This window comes from Myodes glareolus, chromosome 16, assembly GCF_982192425.1.
Source record: "Myodes glareolus chromosome 16, mMyoGla1.1, whole genome shotgun sequence".
In the NCBI taxonomy this organism is placed as follows: Eukaryota; Metazoa; Chordata; class Mammalia; order Rodentia; family Cricetidae; genus Myodes; species Myodes glareolus.
The window spans coordinates 31,818,425-31,838,170 of NC_142041.1; the positions used below are offsets into that span (position 1 = coordinate 31,818,425).

Here is a 19,746-nt window from a genome sequence, read left to right on the forward strand (position 1 = left end):
CCCGCGCTGCTGGGACATCCCAGTCCCTCTCGGTCCTCCTGACCTGTCCCCCCACGTGCATCCAGTGCTCGCAGACAGCCCAGTCTACCCAGTCTTCACAGCCCGCCTGTCGGCCCACCCGCAACTGCAGCCATGGACGCCATCAAGAAGAAGATGCAGATGCTGAAACTGGACAAGGAGAATGCCATCGACCGTGCGGAACAGGCCGAAGCTGACAAAAAGCAAGCTGAGGACCGATGCAAGCAGGTGGGGTCCCGTGTAACCTCCCCTTCTCTCCCCAAGCCTTGTGTCTGCTCTCCAAGGCCTTCCTTTCGATGTGGGTCTTCACAGGACCTTCCAGAGCTCAGCCCTAACTTAGACCTTTTACCCCACCCCCAGGAGTCCCCAGTTACCACTCCTGTCTTTACAAAGCTGCAGTGGGTCCTTGCCTCTTGAGGTTTGTCACTTTCTCCTCCCAGGGCCTCCTAACCCTGCTAACTGCACTGTCTCTCCTTCTCCCCCAACAATCTCCAAGTGTCTCCTAGAAACACCCTCCCTTACACACACACACACACACACACACACACACACACACACACACACACACACACACACTCCTTCCCAGACCGCTGCCTTCCTTGCCTCCAGGGCCTGACCCAGACCTGGCTGACCAATTCTCCCTCTTCCACAGCTGGAGGAAGAGCAGCAGGCCCTCCAGAAGAAGCTGAAGGGGACAGAGGATGAGGTGGAAAAGTATTCTGAGTCTGTGAAGGATGCTCAGGAGAAACTGGAGCAGGCTGAGAAGAAGGCCACCGACGTGAGTGTGGCTTTGGGGACTTCTAACAACAGTAGGACACTGACTAGGAGCCCCAGGCATGAGCATGAAGAGAGAAAGGGATCTAGGTCTCTAGCACCAGAACAGAAGTGGTTTCCTCTCTGTAACGCCAGCTAGGAACAGGTTTCCACAAGTAACTCAAGACACTGGGTAAATCAAAACCACCTACTACATCCCCTCAGGACTCGGCCTTGTAATTCCCTTGGGTTCCAGCCCTTAGCCTGTACAGTGATCGACTGGGTGAGTCACTGAGGGTGGGAGGTGAGAATTTACCATCCCCCCCCCTTGATTCATCCTCCCTCTGAGCATGAAGAGGAGGAGATGGCAGCCACAGTTGGGGTGTGTGAGGGTTGGGGTTGAATGTGGGGAGCTAGCAGGCAGGAGAGGGAGAGAGTTCCAGAGATGGGACTCTGATTGGAGTTACAGCCCTAAGGGGCCCAGTTAGGAATTCCTCACCCCTGACCTCTGGCCCAGCAGGGCTGCTGCCCTGGAGCCTCAGCTCAGGTTCTGATGGCTCCTCATTTACCCTCATTAAGCTGTCAACCTCAGGCCGAGGGACAGGGCCACAACTGCCAAGGCAGCCACCTTGGCAGGCTCCACTTACCCTGAGGTTTGCCTGCCCATCCCCAGCCAGACTTCTCTACTTCCTGCCGCTCCCCTCTCACATCCTCAGGCAGGGTGATCACAGGACTGTAGATGAGGCACTGCCAACCATTCCCTGCCTCAGTTTCTTGTTTGGGATTTAAGATGAGTCTGTAAGTAGGCCTGGGGGGCGAGTAACACAGGCATAGTGTGAACACCCGAGATGGCACTGGGGTTGCTCTTTCTCTATTTCTCCGAACCCCGTAGCTAGGTTTCTTTGACCTCTAGTCTCCAGGTTGGGTTCTCTACCAGCGCTGGCACTTGGGAGGGAACTGACCAGCAGCTGCTCTCAAAGATGACCCTGGGCATCTGGTACTCTATAAATAACCAAGGCTCAGTGCAGCTGGAGGCAAGACTGGAAACCCAAGGAGCTTGGTGGGGGGCAGGGGGGGGGCAGGGACAGTTGGGGAAGCAGGCAGCCCTGCCAACATAAATAGGAAATGCAGCCCCATTTTATAGTGTTACCTCGAACACCGCCATTAACTTACACAGTGCCTCAGTTTCTCTTCTCTGTTTGCCGTTCAGCCAGTGGGGACTATTGTAGTGACTGTCCTGTAGTGGGAGAAGAGCCAGCATCCACAGTTTAGGAGAGCAGACATGACAGATATCAGTCGTGGATGACCCCAGGACTTCTGAAGCTTGTCAGGGCCATATTATTCAGGCCCATAGGCAGTCACGGTTACCTACCACCATCATCTCTCTAGAGTAACCCCAGTGTCCCCCAGAGTCATTCTCCCCTGTGCTGTCTCCAGTGTTTCCACATTGAGTCACCAGGCCCTGTGCCCACGATGGACTCTTGTTCTAGGTGGCCAAACTCCGGGTACTAAGGCACCTGGAGGACAAGCCATAAGCTGCTTTCTATATATGGTGATGTTTCCCAGGGCCTCCTTCTGTGCCAGCCTCGCTCCTTGCCATGCTCTTGCCCTTCACCCCCCCTTCCCAGCTCTTCCCCTTTCCCCCCCCTTCCCAGCTCTTCCCCTTCACTCCCCCCTTCCCCAACTTTTCCCCCCTTCACTCCCCCCTTCCCAGCTCTTCCCCTTCACTCCCCCCTTCCCCAACTCTTCCCCCTTCAGCCCCCCTTCCCAGCTCTTCCCCTTCACCCCTCCTATCCCAACTCTTCCCCCCTTACTCCCTCCTTCCCCAACTCTTCCCCCCTTAGTCTCCCCTTCCCCAACTCTTCCCCTTCACTGCCCCCTTCCCTAGCTCTTTCCCTTCACCCCCCTTCCCCAACTCTCCCCCCCTTACTCTGCTCTTTCCCAGCTCTTCCCCTTCACCCCCCTTCTCCAGCTCTTCTCCCCTCACTCCCCCTTCCCCAGCTCTTCCCCTTCACTCCCCCCTTCCCCTCCACCTATCCCATCCTTTCCTTTTGGTCTTAAATCTCAACAGGGGTCTCTCTGGCTTTGTCTCGGAGAATGAGACATGGCTATCTAACATGAAGGGAGGACTCTGAGCAGGCAATGCATTTAGCATGTTACCTGCAGAGAATGTCCCTCTTTCCCATGGCGGCTTAAAGTGGGGAGGGGCTGGAGAGATGGCTCAGTGGTTAAGAGCTCTGGCTGCTCTTTCAGAGGACCTGGGTTCGGTTCCTGGTGGTTCACAACCATATGGGTACTAGGCACACATGCAGTGCACATACGTGTGGGCAAAACAATGATATATAAAAATAAAATCAATACTTTTTCTTTAAAGGCACAAGAGTCCCAAGCCCCTTGGAGATCTCAGTTCAGTGAATCTAGCATGGGGTCGAAAACCTGTTTAGTTTCATGAGCTTCCTGCCTGGTCCAGTTGGTTAACAGTGTGTCCGAAGAAGCTGTGATTGTTAGTTCTGGTTTGTAAAGGAGGAAACTGAGGCTTAGAGAGGCCAAATGTGCTGCCCAAGGTCACATAAGTGTGGAGTCCCTGAGCCGTGGCTCAAAGACAACAGACAGTCTGACTCCGAGCCAGTGCGCTTGAAAACCACACTGCTGTTGTCATCTTCCTTTACGGGCCATCTTGCACCGCCCCGGCTCTCTTTCTCAGGGCAGCCTGGGTTTCCATGGACCTTCTCCAAAACCTCTAAGGTTTTGCTTCCATATTCAGAGTCTGAGTCTCATCACTTGCATTCCCTCCTCCCGCCCCCCACTGTCACCTTGGCAGGGAGCCCCTTGCTGCTGCCACAGCTCCATACAGGCCTGGCCTGGCTTGCCTTTTTGGATTGCCTTGTTGAGAGTCTGCCTGGCAACTGGTGATATCACAGAACTTGATTCTGTGATTGGCTGCTTTTTTAGCAGCGGCAAACTCTAGTTGTTCTGTTTCTTCCCAATTCCCTCTTACCTGAACCAGGGTCTGCTTTATAGGAAACAGAGCTGCCCCAGACTTAGGTGTTAACATTTGGAGTGGTCTCTCTCAAGGGAGTTACAGGAACTGCCATGTATAGTGCCAGAAGAGGCAGCACCTCTGGAGAATGGAGCTTGGGAGGGGCGGGGATGCAGGTTTTCACCTAAGCAGAAGATTATTGTTCAGATGGGTGGGGGAGGGAGATACGTTGACCACACAGAAGCCAGAAAGCTAATTTTCAGAAGAATTGTGCTGTCCTTGGAGCTCAGCTGATGCTCATTAAGGCACACAAAACCTTTTGACCTCTGCCCTCTGACCCACAGGCTGAAGCAGATGTGGCCTCCCTGAACCGCCGCATCCAGCTAGTAGAGGAGGAGTTGGATCGGGCGCAGGAGCGCCTGGCTACAGCCCTGCAAAAGCTGGAGGAGGCTGAGAAAGCGGCTGATGAGAGCGAGAGGTGGGGAAGGGGGCCCTGGAGGGAGGCAGGTCGGGGGTCTACAGGGGGAGGGGCCTGCCTCTGCTGGGACTGACCCCACGTGAACTCCTCCCCCTGCTTCTCAGAGGAATGAAGGTCATTGAAAACCGGGCCATGAAGGATGAGGAAAAGATGGAGCTGCAGGAGATGCAGCTGAAGGAGGCCAAGCACATCGCTGAGGACTCAGACCGCAAATACGAGGAGGTGCCGGCCTTGCCCCGCTTCGTTTCACCCGCAGTTCCCAAAGTCTCCGTCAGTCACCACTGACCTACTTCTCCCTCCCCCTTTCCCTCAGGTGGCCAGGAAGCTGGTGATCCTGGAAGGGGAGCTGGAGCGCTCAGAAGAGAGGGCTGAGGTGGCCGAGAGGTAAGGATACCCTGGGGGCGGAAAGGGGACAGCTAAGGGCTCGGCACTGTGCACAGTGGTCAGGCAGTTCCCCGGGCCAGAGGCCACAGGGACAGGCCTTGTCCTCTGATCTATGCCTGCTGCCCCCCAGCCGAGCCAGGCAGCTGGAGGAGGAGCTTCGAACCATGGACCAGGCCCTCAAGTCGCTGATAGCCTCTGAGGAGGAGGTAGTAACCTCTCTGGGCCTTTCTAGGCAATAGCACCTTTTTCTCACCTCACATCTCACCTCGGCTCGGCATCTCAGGCTTCTGTCTCTCTTGCAGTAGGGATTGGGTCGGGCGGGGATGCGGCTTCCAAACTCAGCCTGCTGTCACTCTCACCACTTGGCTCTTCTCTTTTCTCCTCCACCCCTCCCCCACTGTGCCACCCCCCCCCCCCACCCTCCACCCCTGTCTCACCTCACTGCGCCTTCACGCTCCATCCTGCCACACACCCCTGCAGTAAATGTGGGGACCTAGAGGAAGAGCTGAAAATTGTTACCAACAACTTGAAATCCCTGGAAGCCCAAGCGGACAAGGTAGCAGGGGCAGAGGGGCAGTGAGGACTGGGTCTTGGGGTCATGTGGCGCGGAAAAGAGGGCTTAGGTAGGGAGGGCTAGGTGCTTGTGAAGGTCGGTAGGAGCCCGCGGGGTTCATGGGGAGCTGCAGGGTTCAGGGAGCAGGAAGCAGTTCACTGACAGCATGTGTGTGTCTCTTTAAGTATTCCACCAAAGAGGACAAGTATGAAGAGGAGATCAAACTTTTGGAGGAGAAGCTGAAGGAGGTGAGATTGCCACTGCGGGGAAACTGAGGCTCTGAGACAAGAAGGAGGGGTGACGGCTGGGAGACTCTCTGGGAAGGCCTCTTTCTTGACCGTGTCTCCTATCCGTCTTGATCGCAGGCTGAGACCCGAGCAGAGTTTGCTGAAAGATCTGTGGCAAAGCTGGAGAAGACCATCGATGACCTAGAAGGTAAAAGGGATGCCCCTGCGTACCCATCCCCCTCAGCCTGCCCCTCCGCACCCATACCCCTCAGCCTGCCCCTCCGCACCCATGCCCCTGGGCCTGCCCCTTATCTCATCGTATTTGTTAATTACCCAGGGCTCTGCAGACTCTGGCCGGCCGTGTCCACATTCCAAGGAATTATGACAGGCCGCTCCAGTGCTTTTCTGGGCTTAGAATGAATGATTATCTGAAAAGTTAAAAACAGATTGATGGGGGCTATAGAGCTGGCTCAGTGGTTAAGAGCACAGGCTGCTCTTCCAGAGGACCTAGGCTTGAGTCCCAGCATCTACATGGTGGCTCATAAGCGTCTGAAACTCCGGGTCCAGAGGACCTGACACCCTCTTCCGGCCTCTGATGACCATGCATACACATAGTACACAGACCTGCAGACAAAACACCCATACGTGTGAATTTTTTTCTTTTTTTTTTTTTGAGACAGGGTTTCTCTGTGTATCCCTGACTATCCTGTACCTCAGTAGGCCAGGCTGGCTTCGAACTCATAGAGATCCACCTGCCTGTGCCTTCGGAGTGCTGGGATTAAAGGTGTGCGCCACCACTGCCCAGCACGTTTTTTTTTTTTTTTTTTAAATCTAAAAAAAGAAAACATGTTCCTGGGCTTGGAAGAGTGACTCAGTGGGTAAAACACATCCCACAAACGTGAGAACATGAATTCTGAAACCCAGAACGCATGTAAAAGCTAGACACAGTAGCCAATGTCTGCAGTCCCAACACTCCTACACTATAGGAGAGGAAATGGGGGTGGAGACAGGAGGATTGCTAGAAGATCAAACTGGTCTGGAATGCGACATGATGATCAGACTTGGTCTCAAACAGGATAGAAGTTAAGGACCAACGTCAGAGTTGACCTCTGACCACCACACAGACACCCACAAACACACACAAATCATTATATAGTCACACAATTTTCAAAATTGGATTTCTGAGGGCTGGAGTGGTAGATCACATGGGAGGTAAAGAGAAATAGAGAAGAAGAGGAGGAGGAAGAAGAAGAGAAAAAAGAAAGAAAGAGAGAGAGACAGAGAAAGAAAGAAAGAAAGAAAGAAAGAAAGAAAGAAAGAAAGAAAGAAGGAAGGAAGGAAGGAAGGAAAGAAAGAAAGACCAAACAAGCAGCTTATACTCCAAATGATTGTTTTCACTGGACAGGATCTTATTCTGTAGACCAGGCTGGCCTCAGAACTGTGGCAATCCCCTGGAATCTGGCTCCACAATATTGGGATTACAGGCTCCTTCATGCTGATGCTGCTGGTCTTGCATAACACTAGTGTAGCAAATGCTATCACTAAGGACAATGCAATGGTCTTATTGCAGAGACGCCCCACCCCCTTGTGCTGGGGATGGAACTCACAGCCTTGTATGTTTTAGACCTGAGCTCTACCGCAGACCTGTCTGCAGCCACAAGACTTCTTTACTGAATACAGAGATATTTGATTTTTTTTTTTTTAATTCAGTGCTGGGGATTGAACCTAGGGCTTCTTACATGTTAGGCAAGTTCTTTGCCACTGAGCTATATGCCCAGTCACTATTTGATCAAATGTCAGGATTTACACAATACTGTTAATGGAAGATGCTACTTTGAGCTAGCCTTAGCAAAACCAGAAATCCAGGTATCTGCTGGTCTGTGGTTACTGCTATTATCAACAAAGGTCGCCTTTCTCTTTTATTCTGATAACCTTTTACTTCCATTAATCCCCATGTCTCTTGTTTCCAGTCTTCTCAGCAAGCAGGAATTTTATCTCCAACTTTAGGACTTTAGACTTTTCTGGCCAGCACCCTTCCTTTCCCTCTTAAGCTTGCATGGCTGCCTGCTCAGAGCACTGCCCACAGGCTCCTGGGAGATGCTGCAGCGGGAGAGAGAAGTTGGGGTGCAGAGGACAAAAAGAAGCCAGGGGAGAGAAAGGGGAAGAGGAAGCCCTGACTGCCATCTGGTCTGTCCTCTGGCCTCTCTTCTGTTCATCTCTCTGATTCTATTTTCCATTTCATCACCTTCTCTCCCTCTTCTCCTCCCCTCCTCCATCTCCTCTCCGTGCTCCCCCCATGCTCCTCTCCTCCCCATGTGTTTCCTTCCCCCTCCCCTTCTCCATCTCCTCCCCGTGCTCCTTTCCCCATCATCCATCTCCTCCTTCTCTCCCCCACTGTGCTCCCTCCTCCTCTCCCCTTCCTCCTCCCCTCCTCTCCATGTGTTTCCTCCCCCCCCTTCTCCATCTCCTCTTTCCCTCTTCCATCTCTTCCCCATGCTCCCTCCTCCCCTTTTCCATCTCCTCCTCCCCTCCTCTTCGGACTCCCCAGATGAGGTCTATGCACAGAAGATGAAGTACAAGGCCATCAGCGAGGAGCTGGACAACGCGCTCAATGACATCACCTCTCTCTGAGTCCATACCACTGTGGTCGTTGCTGGCTCCTTCTCGTCTCTCTTTCCATTCTCTCTGAGGGGGTGGGGGCAGCCAAGAGGAGCACAAATGGACAACATTGCGTAGCCAGGCTGAGGGCAGCTGAGGGAGCACGCCTGTCACTCCTGCCACCTACTCTGGCACTGGCTTTCCCCTGCTATCTATCCACCATCCACTGACCTCCCTCCTCTCTACTATTTAATAAACTCTGAACTCGGTCTCCATGCTGTTTTCCTGCCCCCCAGAGAGTCCTCCATCATCACTGTCAAAGCACCGTTTACTCCTGAGACCCTGGCTTTTACCAACGTCCTCGGTCTTGTGACACTCAGCCCCCACACAGATCCTTCTGCATGGCACCCCCAGCCTGTCACTGAGAATCCATGCATGTGATATAAGTGGGTCCATCAAGCACCGCCCCCCTTCCCCTCTGCAGTCTATCACTGACCTTGGAGCACTTAACTGGGATTCTAGAATCTGATGGAATGGCTGGAAGGGAGATGAGGTAGTGAGACACAGGGGAGGGGCCAGAAGGTCAGAAAAGGTCCTTGTGAAGTCGAAAAAGTATTGGATCTCAGCAAGAGGGGCTTTTACAGCAACTGCAGGTCTGTTTTCTGTCCCAATTCTGTCTGTCTGAACCTCCCTTTCCTGACTGAACCTTTGTCTTTCCTTCTGTTTTCAATTTTCCTAAACCTTCTAAAGGAAGGCCACCTGTTTACAATACAGGCCTCCCCAGGCCATTGATGCCACCCAAGCCTTCTGTGTCCGGTCGGTCTACCCATTTGCCCCAGGTCCCCAAAGTGTCTCCTAACATGTTTCTGTATGTGTTTATCTCCTAACATGTTTCTGTATGTGTTGCCATCCCTGTCCTTGGTTCCCTCCCTCATGTTCCTGCCTCCAGTTTCCCCTCCCCCACCTCACCTGTTGCTTCCCCTCACAGAGACTTTGGCTAGTGCCAAGGAAGAGAACGTGGAGATTCACCAGACCTTGGACCAGACCCTTCTGGAACTCAACAACCTGTAAGGGCTGGCCCTGCTGCCTACCAGACTACATAGTTCCCTCCTCAGGCCAATAAACTGATGTTCCTGGCATGCCAGGGCCCTTTTAAGCCTTTCTTTGGTTGGCAGCAGTGCTGGGAGGGGCCCTGAATGGTCAGGGCCTGGCTCCCATCCCTGCAGTGGGATCCCCTTTGCAATGGGAGTTCTGAGGTGTGGATCTGGGACTCGGCAAACAATCCTGTGTAGCAGTTCCCTAGCGGGTAGGAAACTGTCCCGGCCTCTAGTCCTCACAGGGCAGAGCCACCATCCATGGCCCAGCCTCTGCTTCAATAGTTACTGGGCCAGACATTCTAAAGGCAAAACTTCAAAAAGGGGCAGATATTTCAACAGGGTGAAAGCCCAAAAGGCTCACTCCGTGTGACTAAGCCAACCATCTGACTCAAACTGCTCTGTGTTCTTGCCCCAACAAGGTCCATATTCTAATCCTGGGAAATGCCATGTTAGCCAGGAAGAGACACTGCGTGCCTGAGCAAAGAACTGGAAATGGAGGAGGTTGGTTTGGGTTTAGGGGTCAGGCACAGTATCATCCCAAGGTCCTCAGAGCTTTAGGGAAAAGCCATGCATGATGGTGCAGGCCCTGTAGGCTTGATCCAGTCTAAGCTACAGCAGAAGACTGTCAAGAAGGGAAAAGAGGGGCTGGGAATAAGGTGAAAGGCAGTAATGAAGATGGAACAGTGGAAGTGAGGGGTCGGCATAGTGAAGAGAAGGAAGGGGCCGTGAGCAAGGAAAGCAGGCAGATTCTAAAATCTGAAAGTTGGTGTGTTCAACTTGAGAAAGCCAGGAAGAACATAGCCCACTCACACCTGGGCTAGCGCATAAAGTTCTTCTTGGACAACCCTGCCTGGGGGCCTCTAAGTGTGTCACCTCTGAGCTTGTGGGAGATGTTTCTTCCCCCAGCAGCCATGGGAAATTACTAGAACATCCTTTTGATTCAAGGACAAAGGCAACTTATACATATTTTATTAGAAATATTTATTTTAAAAATAATCAGGATGAGCCAGGCATGATGGTGCATGCCTGTAACCCCAGCATTCAAGGGGCTGAGACAGGCTGGAGCGTTCAAGGGAAGGGGCTAGAAGCTTAGTCAGTGGTAGAACACTTGCCTAGTCAGAACAAGAGACTGGGTTCAAACTCCATTACCCACACACTCAGTTCAACGTCAGCCTGGCCTCCATAGTAAGATCAAGGGGTGTATTACTTAGTAGTAGAGCATTTGACCGCATAGTAAGAGCAAGCATTGCCAGGCAGTGCTGGTGTGTGCCTTTAATTCCAGCACCCAGAAGGCAGAGGCATTCAGATCTCTGAGGCCAGCCTGGTCTATAGAGCTAGTTCCAAGACAGTCAGGGCTACAGAGAAACCCTGTCTCAAAAAAACAAAACAAACAAACAAAACAAGAATTGAGTCCAGCCTGGGCTTTTCACTATAAGATCCCATTGCAGTACTTTAAGGAAAAGAAGAAAAGTTAAAAAGATGAGGAAGGTTCTTTAGTGGTTAAAAGGAGTTGTATAATGGGCAGGACAGGACAAGGTTTTCAGAACCCTCAGCTGGCTTCTCCTTATTAGGCTCCAGTCTCTGCCATTTCCGCTGGGCTGTAGCTAGCTCCATCTTTGGTCTCACTTCTGTGCCTATAGAACAGGGAACTAGAATCAGAAAGCCAGCCCTGAATGAGCTCATTGGCAGTCCTGGAATTCTGGGTTCTACAAAAGAGGCTGTGCCAAAGGAGGACCAAAGATACCTGTTCTGCCACAGCTGTATGAGGAAGGCCACGCTGGTGACAGCAAAGAGAATGCCAAACACCAAGGCTAGGATGTCACCTAGGGGAAAGGACGAGCTGCCTCAGAAAGTGGGTTTCCCTCCAAGTTGACTTCCTATACTCGTGACCCTTTGCCCGAGTGAGTGCTCAAGCAGCCCCAGGGCTTCAGTCTCCAGAGCAGGCCAGCTGGAGGTTGGAGGTGGATAGTGTAAGAAAAGCACCCGTTTTCCTCCATCTGCTAGGTAAAAGGGGTGTTGGGGGAGGGAGGGGCATCGCAGAAGAGTTCCGGGGCCTCGCCCTGATAAACTAAAGCAGAGGTACGGGGATGGGGGGTGGGGGTCCCTACTTGATCTATCATTGGTTTAGGGCCATTTATTCTGCAGAAAAATAAAATACTCACTCCCAGACTGAAGGATACTAAAGGGTGTTCCCCAGCATCAGGAACAAGAGGGACCCCCAACTCACCAGCAGCAAGGCAGGAATTCGTGTGGACTGAAGAGAAAAAGGAGACATTAGAGCCAGGCCCATGAGTACCTGTGACAGGGCTGTAGCACAAAGACACGGGAAGAGGAGGGACCCGTGACTAGGGGGCGTGGCAACATGGACCATCAGACAACTGCGCACCTGGCTCAGGGCTGCTGTCCACTTCGGCAGGGAAAGAAGCCTCAATCTTTCGCCCATTCAAAGGTAGTGTGGCTCGGAAATTCCGTTGTAGCCGAGAATCATGAGGTCCCCACAGGGAAACAGAGAGAGTATGGAGCTGGGAGAGGGAGGGTCGGTAGATAGTACGAGACAAAAAGGAGCAAGGGGTCCCCAGCCCTCCGTCTCCCTTCACGACACGGCCCCTTGACTCGTCCTCCTCTCTTACTACGTTCCCCTTTTCCAACGCCCCATGTCAGTACCGCACCCGACTCTCACCTGCTTCGCGCTCAGCTTCACTGTCTGGTTGAACACAGTCCAGATGACCCCCTGGCTGCAGGGAGGTGTGGTTAGGGACCCTTCATATCGATAGTAGCGGCTGAGGTCCGAGGGCAGCAATGCAGAGACATCCAGACCTGGGATCTGGATCTGTGTGCCTGTGGAGAGGGTCTGTGTTGAGGTCTCACCTAGATCATGTGCCCTGGAAGCTCCAGGCACAAGCCCAGGTTCACTGCTTCTCACTATGTGTGGTTGATTCAAAAGGAGGTAAAGGGCTTTGGGCAATTAGAGGAGGCCTTGTGCTGCTGAGCCATTTCTCCAGTCCCAAGACAAGAGCTCATCAGCCCTCCTTCGAGGCCTTCAGTCTTCTGAGTACGCGTCCATATCATGCAGGACTGCTGACTCAACCCAGATTGGAATAAAAGGAGAAAGTGGAGCTGGGATGTAGGGCACAGGTGGAGATCCTGTATTCTATCTAGTGAGCACACATATGTAGAATAATTTATAAATACATTTAATATGTGTAACCAGAAAAGACTGACACAAATGCAGGCTGTGCTGGCGCACACCTTTAATCCCAGCACTTGTGAGGCAGAGACAAGCTGATCTCTATGAGTTCAAGTCCAGCCTAGTCTTCAGAGTGAGTTCCAGGACAGCCAGAGCTCCACAGTGAAACCCTGTCTTGAAAAAACAAAACAAAACAAAAAGACACAAAGCTCTATGTGTTTTAGTTTATCAAAAACCTAAAGTCTAGTAAATTGAGATTTAAAATAACTCAGTCACTGAGAAGGGAGCTAACTTTTCAGCTAAAGTGGGTTTTCAGTGCCAGACCTAGGGTGTCACACATGCCCTTGCTCTGCCGTTAAGCTAAACCCCTAGCCTTTCAGAGACATGGTCTCGTGTAACCTAGACTGGCTTCCAACTTGGTATGTAGCCAGCATCCCAAGCACTGGATTGTCAGCCTTCTCTCCCATGCCCTGCTCTCAAACATTCACAAACATAAAATGTTTGATGTTCATAAATGGTAGACAGTTCTCAAAGTCAGTTTAGCTTTCCACACTCAATCCTATGTTTTAAACATTAAACATTTTTCCTCTCTACTTTACTTATTGTTGTGTTTGTTTGTTTTTGAGACGGTCTCACTATATACCCCTGACTGTTGGAACTCATATGTAGACCAGGTTGGCCTTGAACTAAAGGCACGTGCCACCATGCCCAGCCCCAACTCGGCTTTGTCGTCTAATTGTATCTTCTGTTTGGTTTTGATTTCTAATTGCGGGCAGTAGTTTCCCTGTTCCCATTTGTCTCTCAGCAGTTTCGCCATCGTTACCAATTCAGAGCCAGTTCACCCTCAACTCCTTCCTCGTGTCCATCCTCAGATGGGCGGCTCCTGAGGAAGCCACAAACTGACCTTCCTCTGCAATTTCTCCCAAATGCGACAGCAGCTGTTCATAGGCACCGTTCTCCTCTGGACTCTCCTGCAGGGGCGGGCATGGGGTACAGTACAGGGCAGATTGACCACAGTTAGAGGCCTGAACATGGCGTAGGGTTCCAGTAGTCTTTCCCCATTCCTCACCTCTGAGGATGCTGGGAAAATATAAAAAATCTGATTATTCAAATGCTGTTACTCTTGCTTTGCAAATGAATTAGCTTGGTGTCCTGGATTTCAAGGGCAAACTGAAGGAGGTTGCTTGGCCCCTCAGGGATCCGGGCCCTGCTCACTTTCATAGTGTCCCTCGTCATTCTTTCCACATACACTCCATGGTCTCCCGAAGAAAACCATAATAGGTTTTGTACTTGTGTTGCCTCTGTATTTGCTTTAATGATTCATGAGTTTGACTCTTGGAGTGGAGTCCTGCATGCTATATCTGAGGCACTTGTCTGGCTTGATGCTGTGAACTTTACACTAGTGAGGCTTACAGGCATGGCATCTCCTCACTTCCTGGCTTCCTCCTACCATGGCAAGTGCATTCTTGATCATTAAGGGTACACAGATCAGTGAATACTGCATTTCATGACGGGGACCTGAGGGCTCACAGAAGTAGCCGAGAAATGCCTCCTCCCCATTTGTTGCATGTGGAGTTCCCTGAAACGGTGCATACTGTGTTTGCTCATGGTGGTCTCTCTCTGTGCAACAGCCCTTCCCACCTGCGAAGGACCCACCTCCGTGACCACTGTTTTTAGTGTTCTTCATTTATGACTCTGCCTTTGCCCTGTGGGCTTCTTTTTTTTTAAATATTTATTTATTTATGTATACAATATTCTGATTCTGTCTGTGTGTATGCCTGCAGGCCAGAAGAGGGCACCAGACCTCATTACAGATGGTTGAGCCACCATGTGGTTGCTGGGAATTGAACTCAGGACCTTTGAAAGAGCAGGCAATGCTCTTAACCGCTGAGCCATCTCTCCAGCCCTGTGGACTTCTTTTTTTTAAAAAAAAGATATTTATTTATTTATTTATTATGCATACAGTATTCTCAGTACTCTGCCTGCATGTCTGCAGGCCAGAAGAGGCACCAGACCTCATTACAGATGGTTGTGAGCCACCATGTGGTTGCTGGGAATTGAACTCCGGACCTTTGGAAGAGCAGGCATCTCTCCAGCCCCCCTGTGGGCTTCTTAAAGGAAGCCTTCTTGTACCCTGCTTCCTGGTTCCCTGCTGCTGCTGAATGAACAAAGGTGTGAATGGAGCAGACAGCTAACTGACCAGCTTGAGAATGCTGGAATGGAGTCCCTGCTAACAAGATGCACCGAACCCATGGGATAGGAGTGTCAAATGTGGTACCTGCAGAAAGGCAGCCAAAACGGCCAGGCCTCCAGGGCGACCCAAGGCTTCATGAAACTCGGAGAAAGCAGTACTGAGGTGAACCACATGGATCTAGAGAGGGTTTAAGGGTCAGAATGAGCCCAGCGCTCCAATCACATCCTCGTTGTTCCTCTCGGGACAGCCCGATGCCCACCTCAGCAGGGAAACGGTGGCCATTCACAGTGTGCTCTGAGCCCGGGTAATCTGAAGTTCCCCAGTGTAAGTGCAACTGCAGAGCCCGGTATTCCTGCCCTGGTCCCAGAGCCATCTTCAGCCCAGGTGGCAGAGTCAGCTGTACTGCGTGGAGAGTGGCAAGGGAGCAATGTCTACCCACCCGTGAGCGCCAGCAGAACCCCCCAAGCACAGCTGAATTGCCACTCCCCTCCGTAGGTCCCGCCCCAGACACCTCACCGGTGTGGCCATTATTCTGCAGGCTCAGTTCCGGGAGAGGTTGGAGCTCATAGCCGAGTAGTTCCAGGGGTTGTAGGGCGCGGCAGAACGAGGTGAGCTCTGGGCGGATATCTATAGGGGACTGAAACCGGCCGGCGCAGGCTGGGGACACCTGGGGCCAGAGTTGGGTGCCTGGGATGAGAGAAAAAGGTGCACGAAGTCTGATGATTAGGACAAGAACCGTTAGGATAAGCAGGGGGTGGAGTCAGGAAGCTTAGAGGCGGGAGTGGGGTGGGGGTGGGGTCAGAGACGTGGGTCCAGACTAGAGCTAGTATTGGAGGTGGCGGGAGGTGGCGGGAGGTGGCGGGAGGCGGGGAGGGGGTGGGGGAGTAGATCAATAGGGTTGGACTCCCAGATTAGGTGTGTGTCGGAGGTGGGTGTCTTACCTCTATAGCTCCAAAGACCGTGGCCACCCCCTGCATAAATGAGAAGAATTAATAAGCTCACTCTTACAGCCCAGTCACTTCTCGGTGCCCAGAATAAGGAGATTCCCTCCGGCTCTGGTGGGACCTCACAGACCCGGCTGGCTGTCTTACAAGAGTGTGCAGGTAACGAATGAAGCAAGCTAGGTGCAAAGCACGGTGGCCTGCCACCAACTGTGACTCGGCCTCTGGGGAGTGACCAGCAGACCAGCAAATACTAGGGTCTGCAGAGCAGCTTCAGTTAGCAGATCCAAGCCAGCAGGTCGTCCTTTTCCCTTTACGCGGCTCACCTTCCTCTTTCTCCTGTCTCCAGCTTTCCAAGCGTCCCTAACTTAGAGCCAAGTGTGGTGACGCACACCTGAAATCCTGGAACTCAGCGGTAGAGACAGGTAGACGGCAGAAAATAGTTCAAGACCAACCCGATCTATACGATAAGACCCCGCCTCATCCCTTACCTCCCCACCCCCCAAAAAACAAATCAAAGTTCCTCTGCCTGTTTGGTTCTTCCTGCACTGAAAATTGTGAGTAACAGTTGTATGCTCTCTGTAGGTCCTCTGGGACCCTCTTCTCTTCTCTTCTCTTCTCTTCTCTTCTCTTCTCTTCTCTTCTCTTCTCTTCTCTTCTCTCCTCTCCTCTCCTCTCCTCTCCTCTCCTCTCCTCTCCTCTCCTCTCCTCTCCTCTCCTCTCTTCCTCTTGCCTTCCTCTTTTTTCTCTCTCTACAATTTTCCCCTCTCCGTCCATTCCTCAGTTCTAGTTCCTCTTCAACTTCCTCCCTTTTTCTTTGCCATCTCTCCCAATTATTCTCCCCTTTAGGGAGAAGGGCTGCCTATTAGAGCACAGCCTCCTTCCTGCATGCTTTGCTAGGGTTGGGGTGTGGGGAGGAGAGGTCTAAAACTACCTGAGCCTCAGTTTGGAAGCTGATGATCACTTACGTTTTCCGTCCTCGTGGGAGCCATGACTGTCCTCAGGAGCCTCAACAGTGGGCAGATCCTCTAACTTCGGGGAATCCTCCTTTTCAGCTTCAGCATTAACTTCAGGTGGAGCCGCTCCAGGTGCATCCTCTTCACTGGGCAGATCCTCCACGCCCAGATCATCCTCCCCAGATGAACTTTCTCCCAAGGAGGGCTCCCCCTGCAATCCGGACAGGCCCTGGGGATGCGCAGACACTAGGGGCAGCAGAAGCAGCACCACCAGCAGCAGCACAGTAGGGGCTGGGATCAACAAAGAGGGCCGGGGTCTGGGGCCCAGGGAAGCCATGCGACTGACTGGGGTGTCCCAGGACACGGTGTGGAGTGTACGGGCTGTACGTGCATCGGAAATAGGAGCTGGGTTGGGGGAGGAGCAAGCCTTGAGGGGAGCAGGCTGACTCACGGAATGCCCTTTTGCAGAGATGGAGCCAAAGTCCCACAGGTCTGCCTGGCCCTGTGCCCCCCTCCCCGATATCAAAGCCTGGACACAGTTCGGGTAAGAGGTAGGGTTGGGGCAAGAGGCAGGTGTGTTCACAGGCAGGAGGTTATCGGAATCACCAGCTCAGCTTGGAGCCCAAGGCACCACCTGGCACTGTATAGGTTCTCCGTGGCACCACCCAGCTTCTGCCTGCCAGTCTCTGCTAGGCCTGGCTTGCTTCCCAGCCTCGGGAGGGAAGGGGAAAGAAGGGGAGCTGGGGCCCTGGTGTAGTCGGGCTGAGAAGACAAGAAACCTGTGTCTAAATCCTGCCACAGTCAGGTCTTGGGTAGAGGGGGCAGGTAAAGACACTGGGGGAGCCTAGGGCTGAGTAGGTAGAGGGGCCCACGGGTAAGTAGGAGACAAATTTGAGCATGAATGTTTGATTATATATATGAGAGAGACTCTGATGGCTCCCCCATTGCCTGCCAAAGTATGACCACTTTCTTTTTCCAACTTCCAGGTCTGCAAAACCTCACCCAAGAAACCACTCTGTTTTGTCTCTTGCTTTTCCCCTAATGTTCCAGTTAGATTATACTTTTTTGCCCCCCCAACCCGCTCTGCCACTGCCATTCTTGATTTTCAGTGCTGGAGACTAAATCCAGGGACATAGGTGCCAAGCAAGAACTCTTCCACTGAGCTACACTCCCAGTCCTAAAATACTCATTTTTTTTCCTCCAAACTTTTTACTGCCTTTTAAAATCTAAGTCTCGGTGCCTAGAAAGCCACTCGTGTTTGCTTTCTGTATTTATTTCATACCTATGGCATGCTAGGCTGTGGACTAGAGACCGGGAAATGAAAATGAGGAGTCCCTGTCTGAGGTGCTCTCGCTCCAGTGAGTGAGGAAAAATATTATAATCCTGCCTAAGAAAGTGTGGAAGTGGGCAAAATACGACCCCACCTTTGAAGAAGAGCTAGGAGCTCCATGGGAAGGTGGATGGTAGCCACAGTAAGGAGAATCATATTCTAGGCAAAGAAGAGGCATGGGATATTTTGAGCAGAGGCTGGCCAGATGGCTCAGTGGGTAAAGGCATTTGCCACCACATCTGATGATCTGAGTTGGGCTCCCAGAATTGACATGGTAGAAGAAGAGACCCATCTCCTCCAAGTTGTCCTCTGTCCCCCATGTGTGCCGTGGCATACGCATGTATGCAAATGCACATGTAATAAGTAAAGAGATGTAAAAAATGTTTTGCAGAGCGTGACCAAGCCCAGTTTTCATATTAGGCCGTGTTGAAGACTGCTATGAGCATGGATGGGGCAGAGAGACTGGGTGTAAAGAACTGGGACAGCGTGAGAATGGACGCGGGGCTCCAGTCCGTCGTTTAATGAACACTTATCGAGCCTCTTCCAGTCTTCCAAATACTGCTATTGTTCCCAGGTACGCAGCATAGGATAGAGGACAGCTGTTAGTTCTGCAGCTCATGCTCAGGGGATCCCCATGGCCTCAACAAATCACAAAAGAATAAGGTCATTTCATGTCCATATTGAGGACTGTGCAGTGAACATTCAGCAGGGTGGCTGTATAGGTTAATTGAATGTATCGAATTCGTTTTAATTCTGCAGCATACAGCCATATCCCATGGCTCCAGGTAATTCTGCTATCCCAGCTTCTCTTTGAGAACCTTCTAGACGATTTCTGATCTAAAGGGTAATGCCTAGTTTAGAAGGGTCCAAGAGGCCTCATCTAAGGAACCCAATCAGGTTTGACTTCGGTTATTAATGTTTGTGGCCCACCATGGTGCTAAATGTTTTCATTATCTTTCTTTTCTAAATACCCAACTCAGATGACACGCAACTTCTCCAGGAATCTTTTCTTTTTGTTTTGGTTTTTCAAGACAAGGTTTCTCTGTGTAACTGCCCTATCTGTCCTGGAACTTGCTCTGTAGACCAGGCTATCCTGGAACTCACAGAGATACTCCGGCCTCTGCTCTTAAAGTGTGTGTGTGTGTGTGTGTGTGTGTGAGAGAGAGAGAGAGAGAGAGAGAGAGAGAGAGAGAAAGAGAGAGAGAGAGAGAGAGAGAGAGAGAGAGAGAGAGAGAGAACAGTTACCCACAGAAGTCAGAGGTGTGGAGGCAGAGGGCAACTTTATGGGGTCACTTCTCTTCTACCTTTATGTGGATGCCAGGGGTCAAACTCAGATCGTCAGCGGCTATAAGAGCAGAGAGGACCATACTCTAAACTGGAGTTTGGGACTGCATGGATCCTTTCTTCCAACACCCATCTCAGCTTTTGTTCATTTTCCTTCTCTTTACATAATCTGAGCATCTCAGCTTGTCAGGATCTTTGGCTACTTCTGGCAGCTCCCTGATCCCACATTTCCAGGTGCATCTCCTACTCTACTTGTAGGCTTCCTCCCATCATGTCAGGCTTGGAAGGCAAGTGCCTTTATCTGCCGAACCATCTTGCTAGCCTAAGGAAACCTTTTTTATTTGTTTTGAGATACAGTTTCTCTGTGTGTAGCCCTGGCTATCCTGGAACTCGCTCTGTAGACCAGGCTGGCCTCAAACTCACAGGAATCCACCTGCCTCTGCCTCCTGAATGCTAGGGTTAAAGGCGTGCGCCACCACCACCCAGCTACCTTTCTTTACCAACCCTCTGCCTCCAACCTGGGAGAGTTCAGTGGTGCCTCCGAACTACCACGGCACTGCACTTGACCCCAGCAATAATCTTGCTCACAATTTAATCATATTACAATGATATATGACATTTTATCTGTCATACTATACCTTGTGTTCCTTGAGGCCATGAGGGCAGGGTTCAAAATTTGAGTCAGTTTTTATTCAACAGCTATTATCAAGCATTTTCTCATTGTAAAACACCTTGCCAGATCCTCAGATTTTAGGGGCTCGTTGTC

At 51.6% G+C, this 19,746-nt stretch overlaps 2 protein-coding genes and 1 long non-coding RNA gene across 8 annotated transcripts; 2 read left to right on the plus strand and 1 right to left on the minus strand.

Annotated features, from left to right (window-relative positions):
• On the plus strand, nt 1–9,147 carry Tpm2 (tropomyosin 2). Of its 4 annotated transcripts, none has more exons than XM_087897164.1 (9): nt 1–246; nt 671–796; nt 4,096–4,229; nt 4,334–4,451; nt 4,543–4,613; nt 5,094–5,169; nt 5,352–5,414; nt 5,532–5,601; nt 7,942–8,262. In XM_087897164.1, the coding sequence occupies exons 1-9, from the start codon at nt 133–135 to the stop codon at nt 8,022–8,024; spliced, it is 855 nt and encodes a 284-aa protein (XP_087753290.1). In that variant the 5' UTR covers nt 1–132; the 3' UTR covers nt 8,025–8,262. The 4 variants fall into 4 exon arrangements, with proteins under 4 accessions (XP_087753290.1, XP_087753289.1, XP_087753288.1 ...); XM_087897163.1 differs by lacking the exon at nt 7,942–8,262 and adding an exon at nt 8,980–9,147 and having other exon boundaries at nt 5–246; XM_087897162.1 differs by lacking the exon at nt 5,094–5,169 and adding an exon at nt 4,744–4,819 and having other exon boundaries at nt 6–246.
• A 905-nt stretch (nt 9,148–10,052) lies between these two features.
• Nucleotides 10,053–16,703, minus strand: Ca9 (carbonic anhydrase 9). The gene is made up of 11 exons (XM_048420168.3): nt 16,379–16,703; nt 15,411–15,440; nt 14,986–15,156; nt 14,729–14,871; nt 14,554–14,646; nt 13,180–13,246; nt 11,769–11,926; nt 11,475–11,610; nt 11,316–11,342; nt 10,833–10,911; nt 10,053–10,722 (listed from the first exon to the last, which is right to left on the minus strand). The coding sequence occupies exons 1-11, from the start codon at nt 16,701–16,703 to the stop codon at nt 10,656–10,658; spliced, it is 1,296 nt and encodes a 431-aa protein (XP_048276125.3). The 3' UTR covers nt 10,053–10,655.
• On the plus strand, nt 14,980–18,094 carry LOC125390947 (uncharacterized). Of its 3 annotated transcripts, none has more exons than XR_015735105.1 (6): nt 14,980–15,077; nt 15,480–15,572; nt 15,760–15,835; nt 16,466–16,749; nt 16,835–16,917; nt 17,353–18,094. It is a non-coding gene; the product is annotated as an uncharacterized LOC125390947 (long non-coding RNA). The 3 variants fall into 3 exon arrangements; XR_015735104.1 differs by having other exon boundaries at nt 16,835–16,910; XR_015735106.1 differs by having other exon boundaries at nt 16,466–16,650; nt 16,835–16,910.
• Nucleotides 18,095–19,746: the final 1,652 nt, after the last annotated feature.